Source organism: Oncorhynchus masou, chromosome 10 (genome assembly GCF_036934945.1).
Source record: "Oncorhynchus masou masou isolate Uvic2021 chromosome 10, UVic_Omas_1.1, whole genome shotgun sequence".
Classification (NCBI taxonomy): Eukaryota; Metazoa; Chordata; class Actinopteri; order Salmoniformes; family Salmonidae; genus Oncorhynchus; species Oncorhynchus masou.
This window is the reverse complement of record NC_088221.1, coordinates 12403917-12418222: the sequence shown is the minus strand read 5'-3', so window position 1 is coordinate 12418222 and position 14306 is coordinate 12403917. Positions and strand designations below refer to the sequence as shown.

Here is a 14306-nt window from a genome sequence, read left to right as displayed (position 1 = left end):
GACGTGGACGTGTTCCTGGTGAGGTTTTTTTTGGAAGTCGTTGCTGATGTTCACTTGTCCCTGGTGGTGGTTGCTCCAAGTCTCACAATTGCCAACATAATGGAGCTTGTTCCTTGTGACCCTGGGCCCTGTGAAGGAAGTTGGTCTCAGTCTAGAACCAGAAGGGGTCACAGGTTGTCCTTTGGCAGGAGCACCTGAGTTTAGATCCGTCAATTATGGTTTTGGATGACTGGCTTATTGTTTTGAGAATAGCTTTATCCCAGAGGTGAGGGTATCTGAAGCCAAGTTTCATAGTTGTGCAGTTCTAGCATTTATGGTGTACATATTAGCCTCTTCAGTTAAGGAAGTTATAGAAATAAGTCAATTAATTGAGCAATGCCGGTCGGTCATTTTTTTTTACTGTTTGTTTTTCTTTTTTAGCTGACAAAAACAATCTAGACATTATTCCCCCATGCTTCTAACACTATGGGAAACTCATCCCAATCACGAAATACAACCAGCTTGATTTTGTGATAATTTATTTTGTAACCGTGAGCAACTACACTTGTAGTGTTCTCATTACATGTAATCTCTCATACTGATACATTTATAAAAATTGAAGAAATATAATCTACACACAATCGAATACAAAATAAAAATCTGTGTGTGATAATTCACTGGTCTGTTTAGTATTGCAAATGTGTAATAATGGTGGACACGTGCTTGCAGGGAAGGTCACAAAACTGATGCTCAAATATGATAACAAGACTGTGCTTAAATAATTTAAAAAACATTCTAAAAGCCAAAGTAATTGCAAATACCATTATGCTGATAAAACACAAGGGTCATTCCACAAAATTATTGCCTTTTTATATAAGTAGAAATTGGTCACCAATATTGAATTGACCCTTGTGTTATATTAAATGAAGTGCCCTTTAACAGACCACATGGACAATTCAAATCACAGATTTTTAATATAAATAATAACTTGCTAAAGTGGCTAAATTCTGCATTTTGACATGTACCATGATGTGCACCCTCTGACCTCTAGGAACATTTGAACCCACTTAACCCCAACATTTCACCATCATTGTAAAGCCTTAGTTATTTTGCCGCTTTGACAAAGTCATTTGTGAAGATGATCCTTTATGTAATGTGATTCGTGACTCCTTTGTGTCTTTCCCTCATTTTAAGGTCAACCTTGTTACGTGAACTGAACTCTTTCAAATAATGGTGAAACTATAAATGTATAAATATTCTTTTCAAAAGAAATATTCAACATCTAACAATCAAATCATAGTGTAAAAGCAGGGGAGCAGGTTTCTACTCCTGTGGTGGAAAACTGAGCCGGGGTCAGCCACAACACATCAACTCTGTTACGCATAGATAGACAGGCTAGAAATGTTTTAACAATTAAACATGTTTTTGTGAAGCTTGCACACAAACCTTCCATTCCCCCGTCACTAGGGGATTCATGGCCGATATAAGATGAAATTGTCAACCGTGTTACATTATTTGGCACTTACACACTTAGAAACATGTGTTTGTTATTAAGTTGAACATGTGCACTCTATGACAAAGTTAACATTTGGTGAAAAAAAAAAAAAAAAAATGTTGACCAAGTTACACTTCTCAAAAGGCACCGAATTGGTGGAACAACCCACAAACACGCCACTGACTTCGGGTTTGTTTGGTTAAGGGGAGAAAACCGTAGATACTGTAAATTTAGCAAATCAAATAAATGGATCACACAAACAGCTGGAATGCGGTTAATGTCAAGGTAATGTTAGAAATATCAACATCTGATATCTACTATAACTGATAAGTAGGAAAGTGCATAATCATAGCAAAAGGTAATGAAGCCCATTCCCTCTCCCCCCCATTTCAGAGTGTGTCAGAGAAGGGGAGTGTATTACCAACACAGCTATTAAAAAAGATAGTAAAAGCTAAAAACAGGGGATATGGGTTTGTTTTGTACTGGTTGTACCACTCATTCCTCCTCTTCTTCCTCCTCCTCCTCCGCCATCACCTCCACCAGGAGTTCGGCTGTGCACGTGGCCTCGCCCAGACTGTTGACAGCCTTGACGGTGTATTTGGCATCGTCGTCACCGTTTACCTCAGAGATCACCAGGCTGCAGTTTCCCTCCTCGTCGTAATCAATCTGGTAGTGGCGCGTCTCCTTGATGGGCTGTTCGTCTTTGTACCATACCACCTCTGGATCAGGGTAGCCTGGGAACCACAAAATACAGACCAACTTTATTAATTTGGTTCGTGTACAGTTTAGCGGATGGTAGCCGGCTAGTGACTGTGTCTAAGGTTCAGGACAGGACGGGTGGAAGCCGGCTAGTGGTTACTATTTAACTGTCTGATGGCCCGGAGATTGATGGTCCCCAGCTTCGATGCACTTGTACGGCTTCCAACTTCTAGATGGTAGCAGGGTGAACAGGCCATGGCTCGGGCTCGCCTCAGAGACCACCAGGCTGCAGTTGCCCAAGGTTCTTGATTATCTTCTTGGCCTACTGTGACGGGTGCTGTAGATGTCCTGTAGGGCAGGTAGTGTGCCCCCAATGATGCGTTGGGCTGACTGCACTGCGGTTGCGGGCGGTGCAATTGCCATTTCAGAATTATTGTTAAAGTTCGTTGACCTGATATTATGCATTTTACCACAATTTCCACAACTGTTTTCCAAGTCGAAAGAGGTAAACAAATCAATAAAAAAAAAACATTTTTTGAAAAGGCCTGAGTTAAACATAACATAGAATTTTTTTAAAGTAAATACATTTTGTAATTTGTCATTACCGCAACACGTAACCTTCTGAATCTTGTTTGTCATAATTACTTGTGTAGACATGTTATTTTTATGTACACATTTGGATAAAGGCATACTATTAGATTTATACTTCAGTAATTTTTTCTTAGTTATTTTTCTTACCATATACAAAATATTGGAACATTACGGTAATGATAAGCAGGTTTCTGAGATGAGAATGTATGTTTTGGTAATGAGTGTGCATAGTTTGCCATAAAAAAAACTGTACTGAGCTCCATTAGAGATTCAGTAACTAATTTGTTGATCCAAATAACTTGAATACTAAAATCACACACACGTCAAAACGGGGGATATTCTCCTTTAAGTGGTGGGGTTGTTCTTTGCTAAAAGAAACTCCAGATTGTGGCTGTAAGTGAAACAAAATTGGGTTTATACAACCATATTTCTTGACAACCTCTACTTAATCAAATAATTGATGTTTGACAACAACAAAAAATCTATACTATATGTAAGCAGTGGTCCTAGTAAATGAAAGTTACAGCCCAGCGCACCCCATTGACTACACATTATAATTAGCTTATCATTACCGAAATATGCCTTCAGAATAAGATCCTCATTCTGAAGGTATATAAGTGAAGATATTAACTTGTGCTCATCTAAGGACTACTTCAATAGATGATGCATCATATGTGAATAAAACTATTAAACTATAAAAAATATATATAGGAACTTGAAAGTGTTATGGTAATGAGAAACATGTCCACAGACACTTATGTACAAATATTAATAGTTTAACTTCAACTAGTATACAATTATTATAATTTATGGACATACTACAGCAACATGTGTTTTATTCAATTAAGTTAGAAGAACAAAAATGTTATAAAATGAACGGATAATTTAATCATGACACTTTTCAGTAATGAGAATTTGGGGTGAAATGTTACATTCAACATTTTTGCTGGAATTGATTTAAAATACGATACTGTGCCATAAACTAGGCATCTTCGTCTTCAACATGATAGTTGATTGTTGCAGATTTATCATGGTTTTCTAACTCAATTTGCTACTGCCATGGTTAAAACTGGTTTCATGAACTTTAAGCTTTTGACCCTCTCCACTGCAGTCTGTTGACGTGTTTGGGGATGTGCTCTCTGCTGTCTCCTGTAGTCCATGATCAGCTTGTTTTGTTGACATTGAGGGAAAGGTTATTTTCCTGCCACCACTCACCTCCTCACTACCACTGTTGTGTCGTCAGCAATCTTGATGATTGCGTTGGAGAACAGGGAGTACAAAGGAGGGGGGCTGAGCATGCACCCTTGTGGGTCCCCTGTGTTGAGGATCAGCCTGGTGGAGGTGTTGTTGCCTACCTTCACCACCTGGGGTTGGCCAGTCAGGAAGTCTCAGATCCAGTTGCACAGGGAGGGGTTCAGACCCAGGGCCCTGAGCTTAGTGAGGAGCTTGGAGGACACTATGGTGTTGAAGGCTGAACTGTAGTCAATGAGCAGCATTCTTATAGGATGAACAGCATATTGTAGCATGTTCCACTTCGGGATGCAGGCTGTGTTTCTCAATGGGTATTCATAGGATGCAGGTAGTATTAGAAATATGAATGGGATCGAACAGATTACAATTATGGACAACCATCGAGAGAAAAGTTTACACTATGTGTGCTGCCTCCTAAAACCATATGCCTTCCTTCTGTTTGGTTTATGTACTTCATGGCAGATGAATGGATAGAGCACTTGTGATGCATGTATATGTAAATTAGGAGGCCATGTTGCATGTATATGTAAATGAGGAGTTTGTGAGACATTACCCTCAATCTTGCAGTCAAATCTGGCTGCGCTCCCCTCTACCACCTCAACATCCTTTATCATGGAGCTGAAGGTGGGCTTGACCTGAGTTCTCTCCTCAGACTCCAGGAACTCAAGGAACTGGTTGTCCTCTGCAAAATATGGAACAAAACAAAATGACATTGTTTTAGCCTCAAGTTAAACTGGTGCAGAGAGTGCTGCTTTGACTTTGAATAGGAGCAGCAGCTCCCTTGGCAGCACCAGCTACTGTACCAACCAAAGTGCTCCAAAAAATGAGGGCAAATATTTTCAGTGGCATTAATAAAACAAACATCCCTAGCTGAGTGCCATCCCTTGCTCAGGGGTGCAACAGAAAGGTTTAGAACATTCATGAGTAAAAAAAATAATAAATAAATAAATGTTTTGTTGCCACGCCACCTTCGGTAGGGGAGCCCTTCTTGGCACTGACGCCCGCCAACATCGCCATGGACGACAGTCTTCCTATGGCCCGCACTGCATGTCCCGTTTTCTGCCATGAAATCAATGATGCAATCGTTACATGTCTGAGCAGTACAAACAGTCCTTGGGCTAGAAGATAATTACATCCTCCAGAAATGTTAGAACCGCAATCTTATAAGTAAATGGGCTCGTTTGTATCAATTTGAAATGTCCTGTTTGTTGGCCATGAAGTATAGACTAGGTGTGAGTCCCAAATGGCACCCTATTACCTTTATAGTGCACTGAGCTGGTCTATAGTAGCACCCTATATATGGCGAAGGATGCCATTTGGGACACACCCAGCCTGTGACCCTAAAAGTATGCTTGCTACTACAACCAAAGCTTGATAACTTGATCCCTGAGATTATAAATCCTGAAGGCAACAAAGGACAAAAAAAAGAGACATCGCTCCACTTTCACAGTCTACTGTTTTGTGCTCTAGTTTTCCAACATGATGCTTGCAGTTTGTCCTTTTCAACCTCATGAAATACTAATGGACCTCAATGTTGACTTTGTTGTAAAATGAGCGGTCTACTCATGTGTGAGCACTCAGAGAATGAGTTTATCTGCAGGGACTTAGTGAGATTCACTTGTCTTAACCAACTTGGAAGCTCATCGAGACGGCCTGATGAGGCAAGTCAACAATTTCTGTAGCCTCTCCTATAGCAGAATTCTAAATAACATTCTCAAACGCACATGTTTTGGATGATTCATATACTCTGCCATACCACAGTGCTTGTCTTGTTTCTCATTTAAACAATTTTACGCTGCTGAGCACAGCCCTACTGTTAAAGATGGATGGCCGTTATGTTGCACTGTAACATGAGAAATGGTCTGAATCCCAAAATGACACCCTATTCCCTATATACTGCAGTCGACTACTTTTGACCAGAGCCCTATGGGACAAAGCCCACGATCTGTTCTGCTTGTACCTACCTGCCATTTCCTTCTCAGGATGTATTTCTTCATCCTTTCCTTGGACAGCTTCTTGGCCTCCATTTTGCCAGTGTCTTGTTTTAGCCATGGGTGTTCATAGCAGCGATCACATGTTAGTCTGGCCCTACGATCAGAGAACCACATGAGCACTGAGCGAGATGCGTAAAGACCCCATTCTCACTGTATTCCAACACATCAGATAGTGATTTGGATCGAGTCTCAAATGGCACCCTATATAGTGCACTACGTTTGACCAGAGCCCTGGTCAAAAGTAGTCTACAACCCAGGGAATAGGGTGCCATTTGGGAAGGAAGCATTACGTACATCTTACACCTCAACAATGAAAACAGACATCTGGCAGGCTGATCAAAGCCATTCTACAACATTTACACTCAAATCATGTCAAGACTGGGACTTCATCCCAAATGGCACCCTAAAATATGGTAAAGTAGTGCACTATGTAGTGAATAGGGTGCCATTTGGGATGCATTCGGTCTTTCATCATGTTGTGTTTCAGAGAGCAGCACCATCGTGCTTACTTCATATCTTTCTTCAGCAGCATGGTGATGAAGTCTTTGGCGTGGACTGAGATCTCATCAAAGGCGTCGTCTTCAAAGTCCCAGGTGGCCGAGGTCACGTTGGACAGGGTCTCGTTGTCGTTGTCCCCCATGAACGGGGACAGGCCACTCACGCTGGGGAGAGAGAAAGAGGCAAAGCGATAGAGGATCGTGATGGTTGACCTACAAAAATTGCACAACGTCTTCCAAAAAACACTTCTGCTTTGCATGGAAAGTACACCACACCCTGGCGGCACCCTAAAACCTGCTTACTTTTAAATGATGAAAGGCCAAATTGTAGTATATATTATTACTATTGGTGGTCTTGGTAAATTTCAACAAAGCTGCTTGTTTCATTGGGCACACCCAGGTGTTTTCCATACTGTAGGTGTATAAGGGTACATCAGTAAAGCTTTTTTATTCTCCAAATGGCACCCTATTCCCAAGGGGCCTTGGCCAAAAGTAGTGCCATTTGGGACGCACTCTGGAATCTGAAGCAACAGAGGAGATACGGGGAGAGCCTCATTTGTAACACTTATGTAAGCAGTGTGTAATAAATCTTTGTGGACCAAGGAGACCTCAGAGGTTTGGGGGCACTGGAGAGTATCGCTGTGCTCTTCCTCTATATCCATTTACAGGCATAGAGGACGGAAAGGCCCATACACTGCCTGCTGGTGGAAAGTATCTGTTGCAGAGAGCATGAAAGCCCAGAGAAACCTGATAAGGCTGGTTTGAGATTAGGGACACATTGTAGCACATAGACAGCCATACTTTATTTGCATAGTCCCCTATAGACAATATACAGATGCTCAAACTATCAACTATTACTGCAACAGCTTGCTGGTTAGGGTTAGAGCAAGGTTTAAAAGTAAATTCTGCCACTTTATAACCAGTTATGCTGTTTGTATACACCCACGGGCCAGTTTATTAAGTACACCAGCCCGTTCACGAAAATGGATCACACCTACAAACAATAAGTCACGTGCCCGTGGCTTGCTACATAAAGCAGGCAAACAGGCATCCACTTACTGTTTGACTGAACCGTAAAATGGGCAAAACTATGTTGGTGCAGGGCACGCCGAATCCAGTATCTCAGAAATAGCCGCCCTCTTGGGCTTGTCATGCACAAGTGTCTAGGGCTTACCGAGAATGACTATCTCTCCGTGGCACAAACTTCTGTCATCATGAAGCGCTTTGAGAGACTAGTCAAGGATCATATCACCTTTCCTGTCACCCTAGACCCACATCAATTTGCATACCGCCCCAATAGGTCCATAGACAACGCAATCGCCACCACACTGCCCTATCCCATCTGGACAAGAGGAATACCTACATCAGAATGCTGTTCATTGACTATAGCTCAGCCTTCAACACCATAGTACCCTCCAAGCTCAGAATTAAGCTGAGACCCTGGGTCTCAACCCTGCCCTCTGCAATTGGGTCCTGGACTTTGACGGGCCGCCCCCAGGTGGTGAAGGTAGGAAACAACATCTCCACTTCGCTGATCCTCAATACTGAGGCTCCACAAGGGTGTGTGCTCAGCCCCCTCCTGTACACCCTTGTTCACCCATGACTGCGTGGCCATGCACGCCTCCAACTCAAATAATCTAATTTGCAGATGACAACAGTAGTAGGCTTGATTACCAACAACGATGAGACCGCCTACAGGGAGCAGGTGAGGGAACTTGGAGTGTGGTGTCAGGAAAACAACTTCTCACTCAACGTCAACAAAAGGAGATGATCGTGGACTTCAGAAAACAGCAGAGGGAACACCACCCTATCCACATCGAAGGGACAACCGTGGAGAAGGTGGAAAGCTAAGTTCCTCGGAGTACACATCACAGACAAACTGAAATGGTCAACCCACACAGACAGTGTGGTGAAGGAGGCGAAACAGCGCCTCTTCAACCTCAGGAGGCTGAAGAAATTTGTCTCGTCACCTAAAACCCTCAAATTTCTACAGATGCAAAATTGAGAGCATCCTGTTGGGCTGTATCACCGCCTGGTACGGCAACTGCTCCGTCCACAACCGCAAGGCTCTCCAGAGGGTGGTGCGGTCTGCACAACACATCACCAGGGACAAACTACCTGCCCTCCAGGACACCTACAGCACCCGATGTCACAGGAAGGCCAAAAAGATCAAGGACAACAACCACACGAGCCACGGCCTGTTCACCCCGCTACCATCCAGAAGGCGAGGTCAGTACAGGTGCATCAAAGCTGGGACCAGGAGACTGAAAAACAGCTTCTATCTCAAGGCCATCAGGCTGTTAAACAGCCATCACTGACACAGGGGCTGCTGCCTACATACAGGCTCGAAATCATTGGCCACTTTAATAAATGGATCACAAGTCACTTTAATAATGTTTACATATCTTGCATTACTCATCTCATATACTGTATTCTATACCATCTATTGCATCTTGCCTATTTATGTTTCTTACTCCATTCCGTCACTTAGATTTGTGTGCATTAGGTAGTGTATTTCACATTACTTTTGGGTTGTAAATTATAGTGCTTGGATGAATGTCATGCTGAATATCTGTTCATGTTATTGTCACCAATCAACTGCAACCCACAAAAAAAGTATAATTAGATGCTAACTAGCTACGCTAACCACAAGAGTTACTGCATCTAGAGATGGCATGCTAGCTAGCCCGACTGCTACATCCAAAATAGAGTTTGCAACAACAGCTGAGTTTCATCTTAGCAACTGTCTTAACATGTAGGCCTGTCAGAAGAACAATGTTTACTCTGAAATGTATAGGCAAATCATTAAGGAGTCCTAGCCTCAGCCTGCGTCTTTGGTGCCAACATTACCAATGCTAGCTAGCTAACGCACTAAACCTGCTGCACCTGAAATAGTGTTTTCAACAATAAGACAAATACAGCCTCAGCGACTGTCCAAGCAACCTTCCAACAATACTGGAGGCCAATTGGAATTAATAACAAGTATGAAGTTTACAAGTAATTCAATACGAAAGTATATAGGCTATTTGGAAAGGGCAAAATGGCGGCTTAGTTGAAATTTTGCTGGCAATTAGTTGAACAATCTACAAACCATCTATTTGGGACTATCCAAATAAAGTGTTACCATAGAAGCTTACCACAAACATTACAAATAAGACTAGTTATAAGGGTTCTTATAGTGGTTATAGTGGTACTTATAACTTGCTTGACACTCACAGAATGTAGCAGATGACGCCTATACTCCACATGTCTGTTGGGTAACTGATTGCTTCATAGTTGATCACTTCTGGTGCCACAAACTCAGGGGTTCCAAAAAGAACTTTCAATGTTCCAGAGTTTTCTAGGAGCACACAAGGGAAGAGGGTTTCAAGAATGAAAATGTTGAAGTTTAGCATAGGAAGTTATTGAAAAGAAACATCATAATTCTGAATTCCTGTAACTTGACCAAAATTCCCAAGTTTTCCAGAAATCACAGTTGGAATATTTCTGGAATCAGGAGGGAATAAGCAGGATATCTGGGAATCCTCTAACCAGGATTTCTGGGAAAGTTACCAGAATTTTGCAACTCTAATCCTGAAAATGTGTTCTGCACATGAGGCCTGGTTACCTAGTCTGCGTGCGAGGCCAAAGTCGATGAGTTTGATGGTGCTCCCAGTCTTGTTGACACACATGATATTCTCAGGCTTCAGATCCAGATGGACGATGCCCTGCTTGTGGATGTAATGGACCCCATCCACGATTTGCAGCATGTACCTGATGACCTCTCTCTCCGTCAGCTCAAAGTCTTCATCGATGATACGCTCAAACAGTTCCCCACCAGAGATCCTGCAGAGGGAGAGAGAGAAAGATGGTTGAGATCCTGCAATATAGATAATCACAGCAAAATATGAAAATCATTCACTGGATACCACATCCTTGTCAAATCTAGAGTATCTCGAATATCATTTTTCAGCTTACAAGGCATATCTAAAATTGGTACTAAGGACAATTGCTGTTTTTAATGCGAGTCAAGTGTTCTTGGGTCAGTCAACTGTTTGACAATGCTATAAAAAGAAAAGGGGAAATGTTTCAGTCTAATGTGTTTACATGTCTAAAATATTTGGCAAGTGAACTTTTTCAAAGCATAACCACATAAAAAAAGCCGATGGTTCTGTCTGAAGTGTCTGTCTAGTAAAAAAATAAATCAGATGGAAATGTTGGAAATAGAAAACAAATTCCTTCCCCAAAATAAAGATATCACTTTCAGGTTTTTTTATTTCTTTAAACATACGAGTGTCATCATCTACTAAATAACATTTCTAGCCAAACTACTGTAAATAGGCCCGTGTCCTCCAAAGGGCACATATTCTTTATATAGTGCACTACTTTTGACCAGGCCCCACAGGGTAACTGAAATTAATATTATTTGTAAGGTATAAAAGTGACATGCAATATACTCACATTTCCAAAACCATGACAATGTCCGACTTGCCCTCGAAGGCATCAATGCACTGGACAAGTTTGGGGTGATGGAGGGAGTTCATTATAGCAATCTCTTGTCTCACATTATCTTTCTCTTTGGCAGAGTAGGCTTTGATAAACTTTCCAGCCCAATGCTTTTTCGTTGCCTTCTCCAGAAGTTTAAATACTTGTCCGAATTTCCCCCTACAACATAGAAGACAAAAATGTTTTTGGGGAATCTGAGAGGAGATCATGGATGAGAGGCATGTACAATAGGCCTATTGCGGACAAGTTTCAATGTAGATCAATGCTTTGCATGAAATATATGCCATTTAGCAGAAGCTTTTCTCCAAGGCGACGTACAGTAGTAGGGCAAACTCTGTTCATATGGGGACCCGGAGCAGAAATCGAACCCACGACTCAAATGTTACAAGTGCAATGCTCTACTGACTGAGCCTGAGGAGCACAATTAAATAAATGCTTTGCTGACCAACGCTTGTAGGTGGGTACTCACGTTCCGAGGCGCTCTTCCACATCGTACAGATCCTTGACTTTAACATCTGTTCTAACGGTCACGTCTCTGTAGTCTGGCTCTTTGTCTGAAAATAGGAACATGACAGTATATGTGTTATGACAGTATATATGCCTAGTCAGTCATAACACATAAGCACATAAGCACGTTGCAAAACAAAGGACGTAATAAAGCATACATATGTGCTTCATAGGTGTTACCCATTGAAACATTTTTTGAAGGAAACAACTATGTCAAAACATGGATTGGATTAGACATACCTTCATCATCCTCAACCTCCTCCTTTTCTGTTCGATAAAATTATAACGAAATATCGTTAGTCATTGGTATGAATCAATAATCATTAGTATGAATCACTGTCTGACAATGTCAAGGAAAACAGCTGGTTAAACAACGAGTGACAAGTGTAACCAATGCGTGGCAGTACACCAAAAGACCCCCACTTACCCTCTACATCCTCCTCTAGCATTGTGACAGGCTCAGACTCTGCACTGGGCTCGCCGATACCGTAGATATTGACAGCCCGCACCCTGAACTTGTACTGGCGTTGACCCAGCAGATTGTGAACATTATAGAAGGTGCTGTTGCAGGAGACCAGATCCTTCCACTCGCTGTCCACAGAATTCCATATCTCTAGGTTGTAAGACTGGACCGCGCTGCCCCCGTCGTAGGTGGGGCCGTACCATGACAGCGTGAGGGTGGAGCGGCGGATGTCTGAGGCGGCTGGAACACGGGCAGGGGGATCAGGTTTGTCTGGAACACAGAGGTCACACAGAGCCACTCAAGAGGTCAACGCTGAGTTCTGAACACTGGTCCGGGTTACATTGATGTGAAACATGCTCTAGGCTTTGTCCCAAATGTAACCCAGTCCCTATATAGTACGCTACTTTTGACCAGATACCTATGGGCCCTGGTAAAAATTATTGCACTATAAGATTTGGACAGATTAGATTCCCAGTCCCAGGATCTGATAAATGTGTTGGGCAAGATGAACCACCTGAGGGGGAGATCGAATGATAACAGTTCCAGGAAGGACAAACAATCCTTCCATTCACAAATGTCAGTACTCAGTAGTTACCATACACAAAAGCACAGCCGTGTTGGTAATGAAAAAAGGTTTGTCTGGCTATAGTGGCTACCTTCTGAACAGCCAACAACCATTCGTCAACAACAGTCTCACCATATCCAGTCAGGGCAGGGTGTCCATTAAAGGGCACAGTACAGGAGACTATACGTGAGAGCAGATGATCAGTGAGGCATGGAGGATCCACACAAGAAGTCTGGATCAGTTTTATGTACAGCCAGCTACAGTGCACTTTATTCTCCCTGCTTTGTTGAAGGGGTGGGAGCCATGTTACACAAGCTGTTACAAGCATACCCCCACTTAATCCCCAGGGTTCCATTGTAAAACACCAAACAAATCCGCCTCAAAGAGCACAGCTTGACACCAACAGGTTTGCAATGGTGTTGGAGTCAATGAAACAAATTATATGAAACAATTCAAAACTAAAACCTCTATACGCCATACATGCAGTCGAAGGTTGTAATAGTAACGTGAGGATCATATACATTAACAAGCATCTAAGTAGGGGGCTGCTTATACCAGTGTGTAACAAGTGCTGTGTCTCTGTACTCTATTAACAGTTCTCTGGGCACATAAACGGTTGCGTTTATGTGGAGCAGCTCAATAACTCTTCTCCCAGGCTGCTGCGTATTTTCCCTGAGTCAGGCTGGATACACTCCACTCTGACAGAAGTGGCAAAGGGCCTCATATTAAAGCAACAGCTGAAGAGAAAGCACAAGCCTTAAAAGGCCATTGGAGATCCCTGCAGTGGCTTGTTAGTGTTAGGACCTAGAGAGCTCCAGCTTTCCCGGCCTGCGTACCTTCCCTTCCCCAACCACATTCCCCAAAGCTACAGGACTGCCATTTTTACGAGAGACGAACATGATAGGTAGTGGGGCGAGTTAAATCATGCGTTATAGCAAAAATAATTTCACAGGGAAAGATGTCTCAAGAGTCTTAATTGTCTTGTGAATCTCAATGGAGCTAAAAATGGCGTCACTGCCTAGCGCCTAGAGGCCAAGCTCAATACGGCCCGATTTGGATAAATGGAACATACCAACAACGGTGAGGTTGAGAGCAGCCTGTCTCACGCCGTAGTTGTTTCGCAACTCTACGGTGTAGCAGCCACAGTGCTCCTGCTGGCTGTCAGCGATGGTCAGTTTACTGTTGGACTCAGTGGTTTCAATGGTTAAATCACCTTTGACCTCTTGGATCTGCAGACAAAACCACCATAAAAGGTAAGTCATATCACGGTGAAGGAAACTTTTGCTAAAACAGTTACATAGAGTTACTATAGTGTTATTAAATATATATACATAAATAATTAGAAATTGGACATGGTGGTTCATTTCAGGTGAAGATTGGAGTTGATCATAGACAGGGCAGAGCAATAGAGTCAATATATAATCAATACATAAAGGGGCGAACTGGTACAGACTTGTCCTTACTGGTTTGCGGAACTTGAGCCAGGTGCATTTGATTGGAGGAGCTCCTCCAAACTTACAGAGAATTTCCACCTTCTCTCCTGCCAGGATCTTCATGTCGTCTGGGAACTGAACAATCTGAGGTGGTATAGCTGGATGACACACACACACACACACACACACACACACACTTCAGCAAGAAACATCTCTATCCATCATCAGAACAAACCTCCAGGTAAAGCGTTCAGTACTCATCTGGCTCCCCCCTTCCACTGTTTGTCCAATAATCTGGGGGCTGAGATGGGTTGGCAGGGGGAATCTCCCATTGCTATTACAGGCAC

At 42.6% G+C, this 14306-nt stretch overlaps 1 protein-coding gene across 3 annotated transcripts in view; it reads right to left on the bottom strand.

The window, feature by feature from the left end:
* Nucleotides 1-501: 501 nt before the first annotated feature.
* LOC135547153 (myosin light chain kinase, smooth muscle-like) overlaps nucleotides 502-14306 on the bottom strand; it is an 81008-nt gene continuing 67203 nt past the window's right edge. For all 3 annotated transcript variants that reach the window (XM_064975867.1, XM_064975869.1, XM_064975870.1), the window contains 13 exons: nucleotides 13990-14117; nucleotides 13599-13755; nucleotides 11926-12231; nucleotides 11739-11765; nucleotides 11461-11545; nucleotides 10947-11150; nucleotides 10114-10331; nucleotides 9723-9846; nucleotides 6519-6671; nucleotides 5980-6103; nucleotides 4984-5074; nucleotides 4569-4697; nucleotides 502-2208 (listed from right to left, as the gene is read on the bottom strand). In XM_064975867.1, coding sequence (XP_064831939.1) covers nucleotides 1970-2208; nucleotides 4569-4697; nucleotides 4984-5074; nucleotides 5980-6103; nucleotides 6519-6671; nucleotides 9723-9846; nucleotides 10114-10331; nucleotides 10947-11150; nucleotides 11461-11545; nucleotides 11739-11765; nucleotides 11926-12231; nucleotides 13599-13755; nucleotides 13990-14117 — 1985 coding nt within the window. In that variant the 3' untranslated portion in view covers nucleotides 502-1969. The remainder of the gene's footprint in view (nucleotides 2209-4568; nucleotides 4698-4983; nucleotides 5075-5979; nucleotides 6104-6518; nucleotides 6672-9722; nucleotides 9847-10113; nucleotides 10332-10946; nucleotides 11151-11460; nucleotides 11546-11738; nucleotides 11766-11925; nucleotides 12232-13598; nucleotides 13756-13989; nucleotides 14118-14306) is intronic.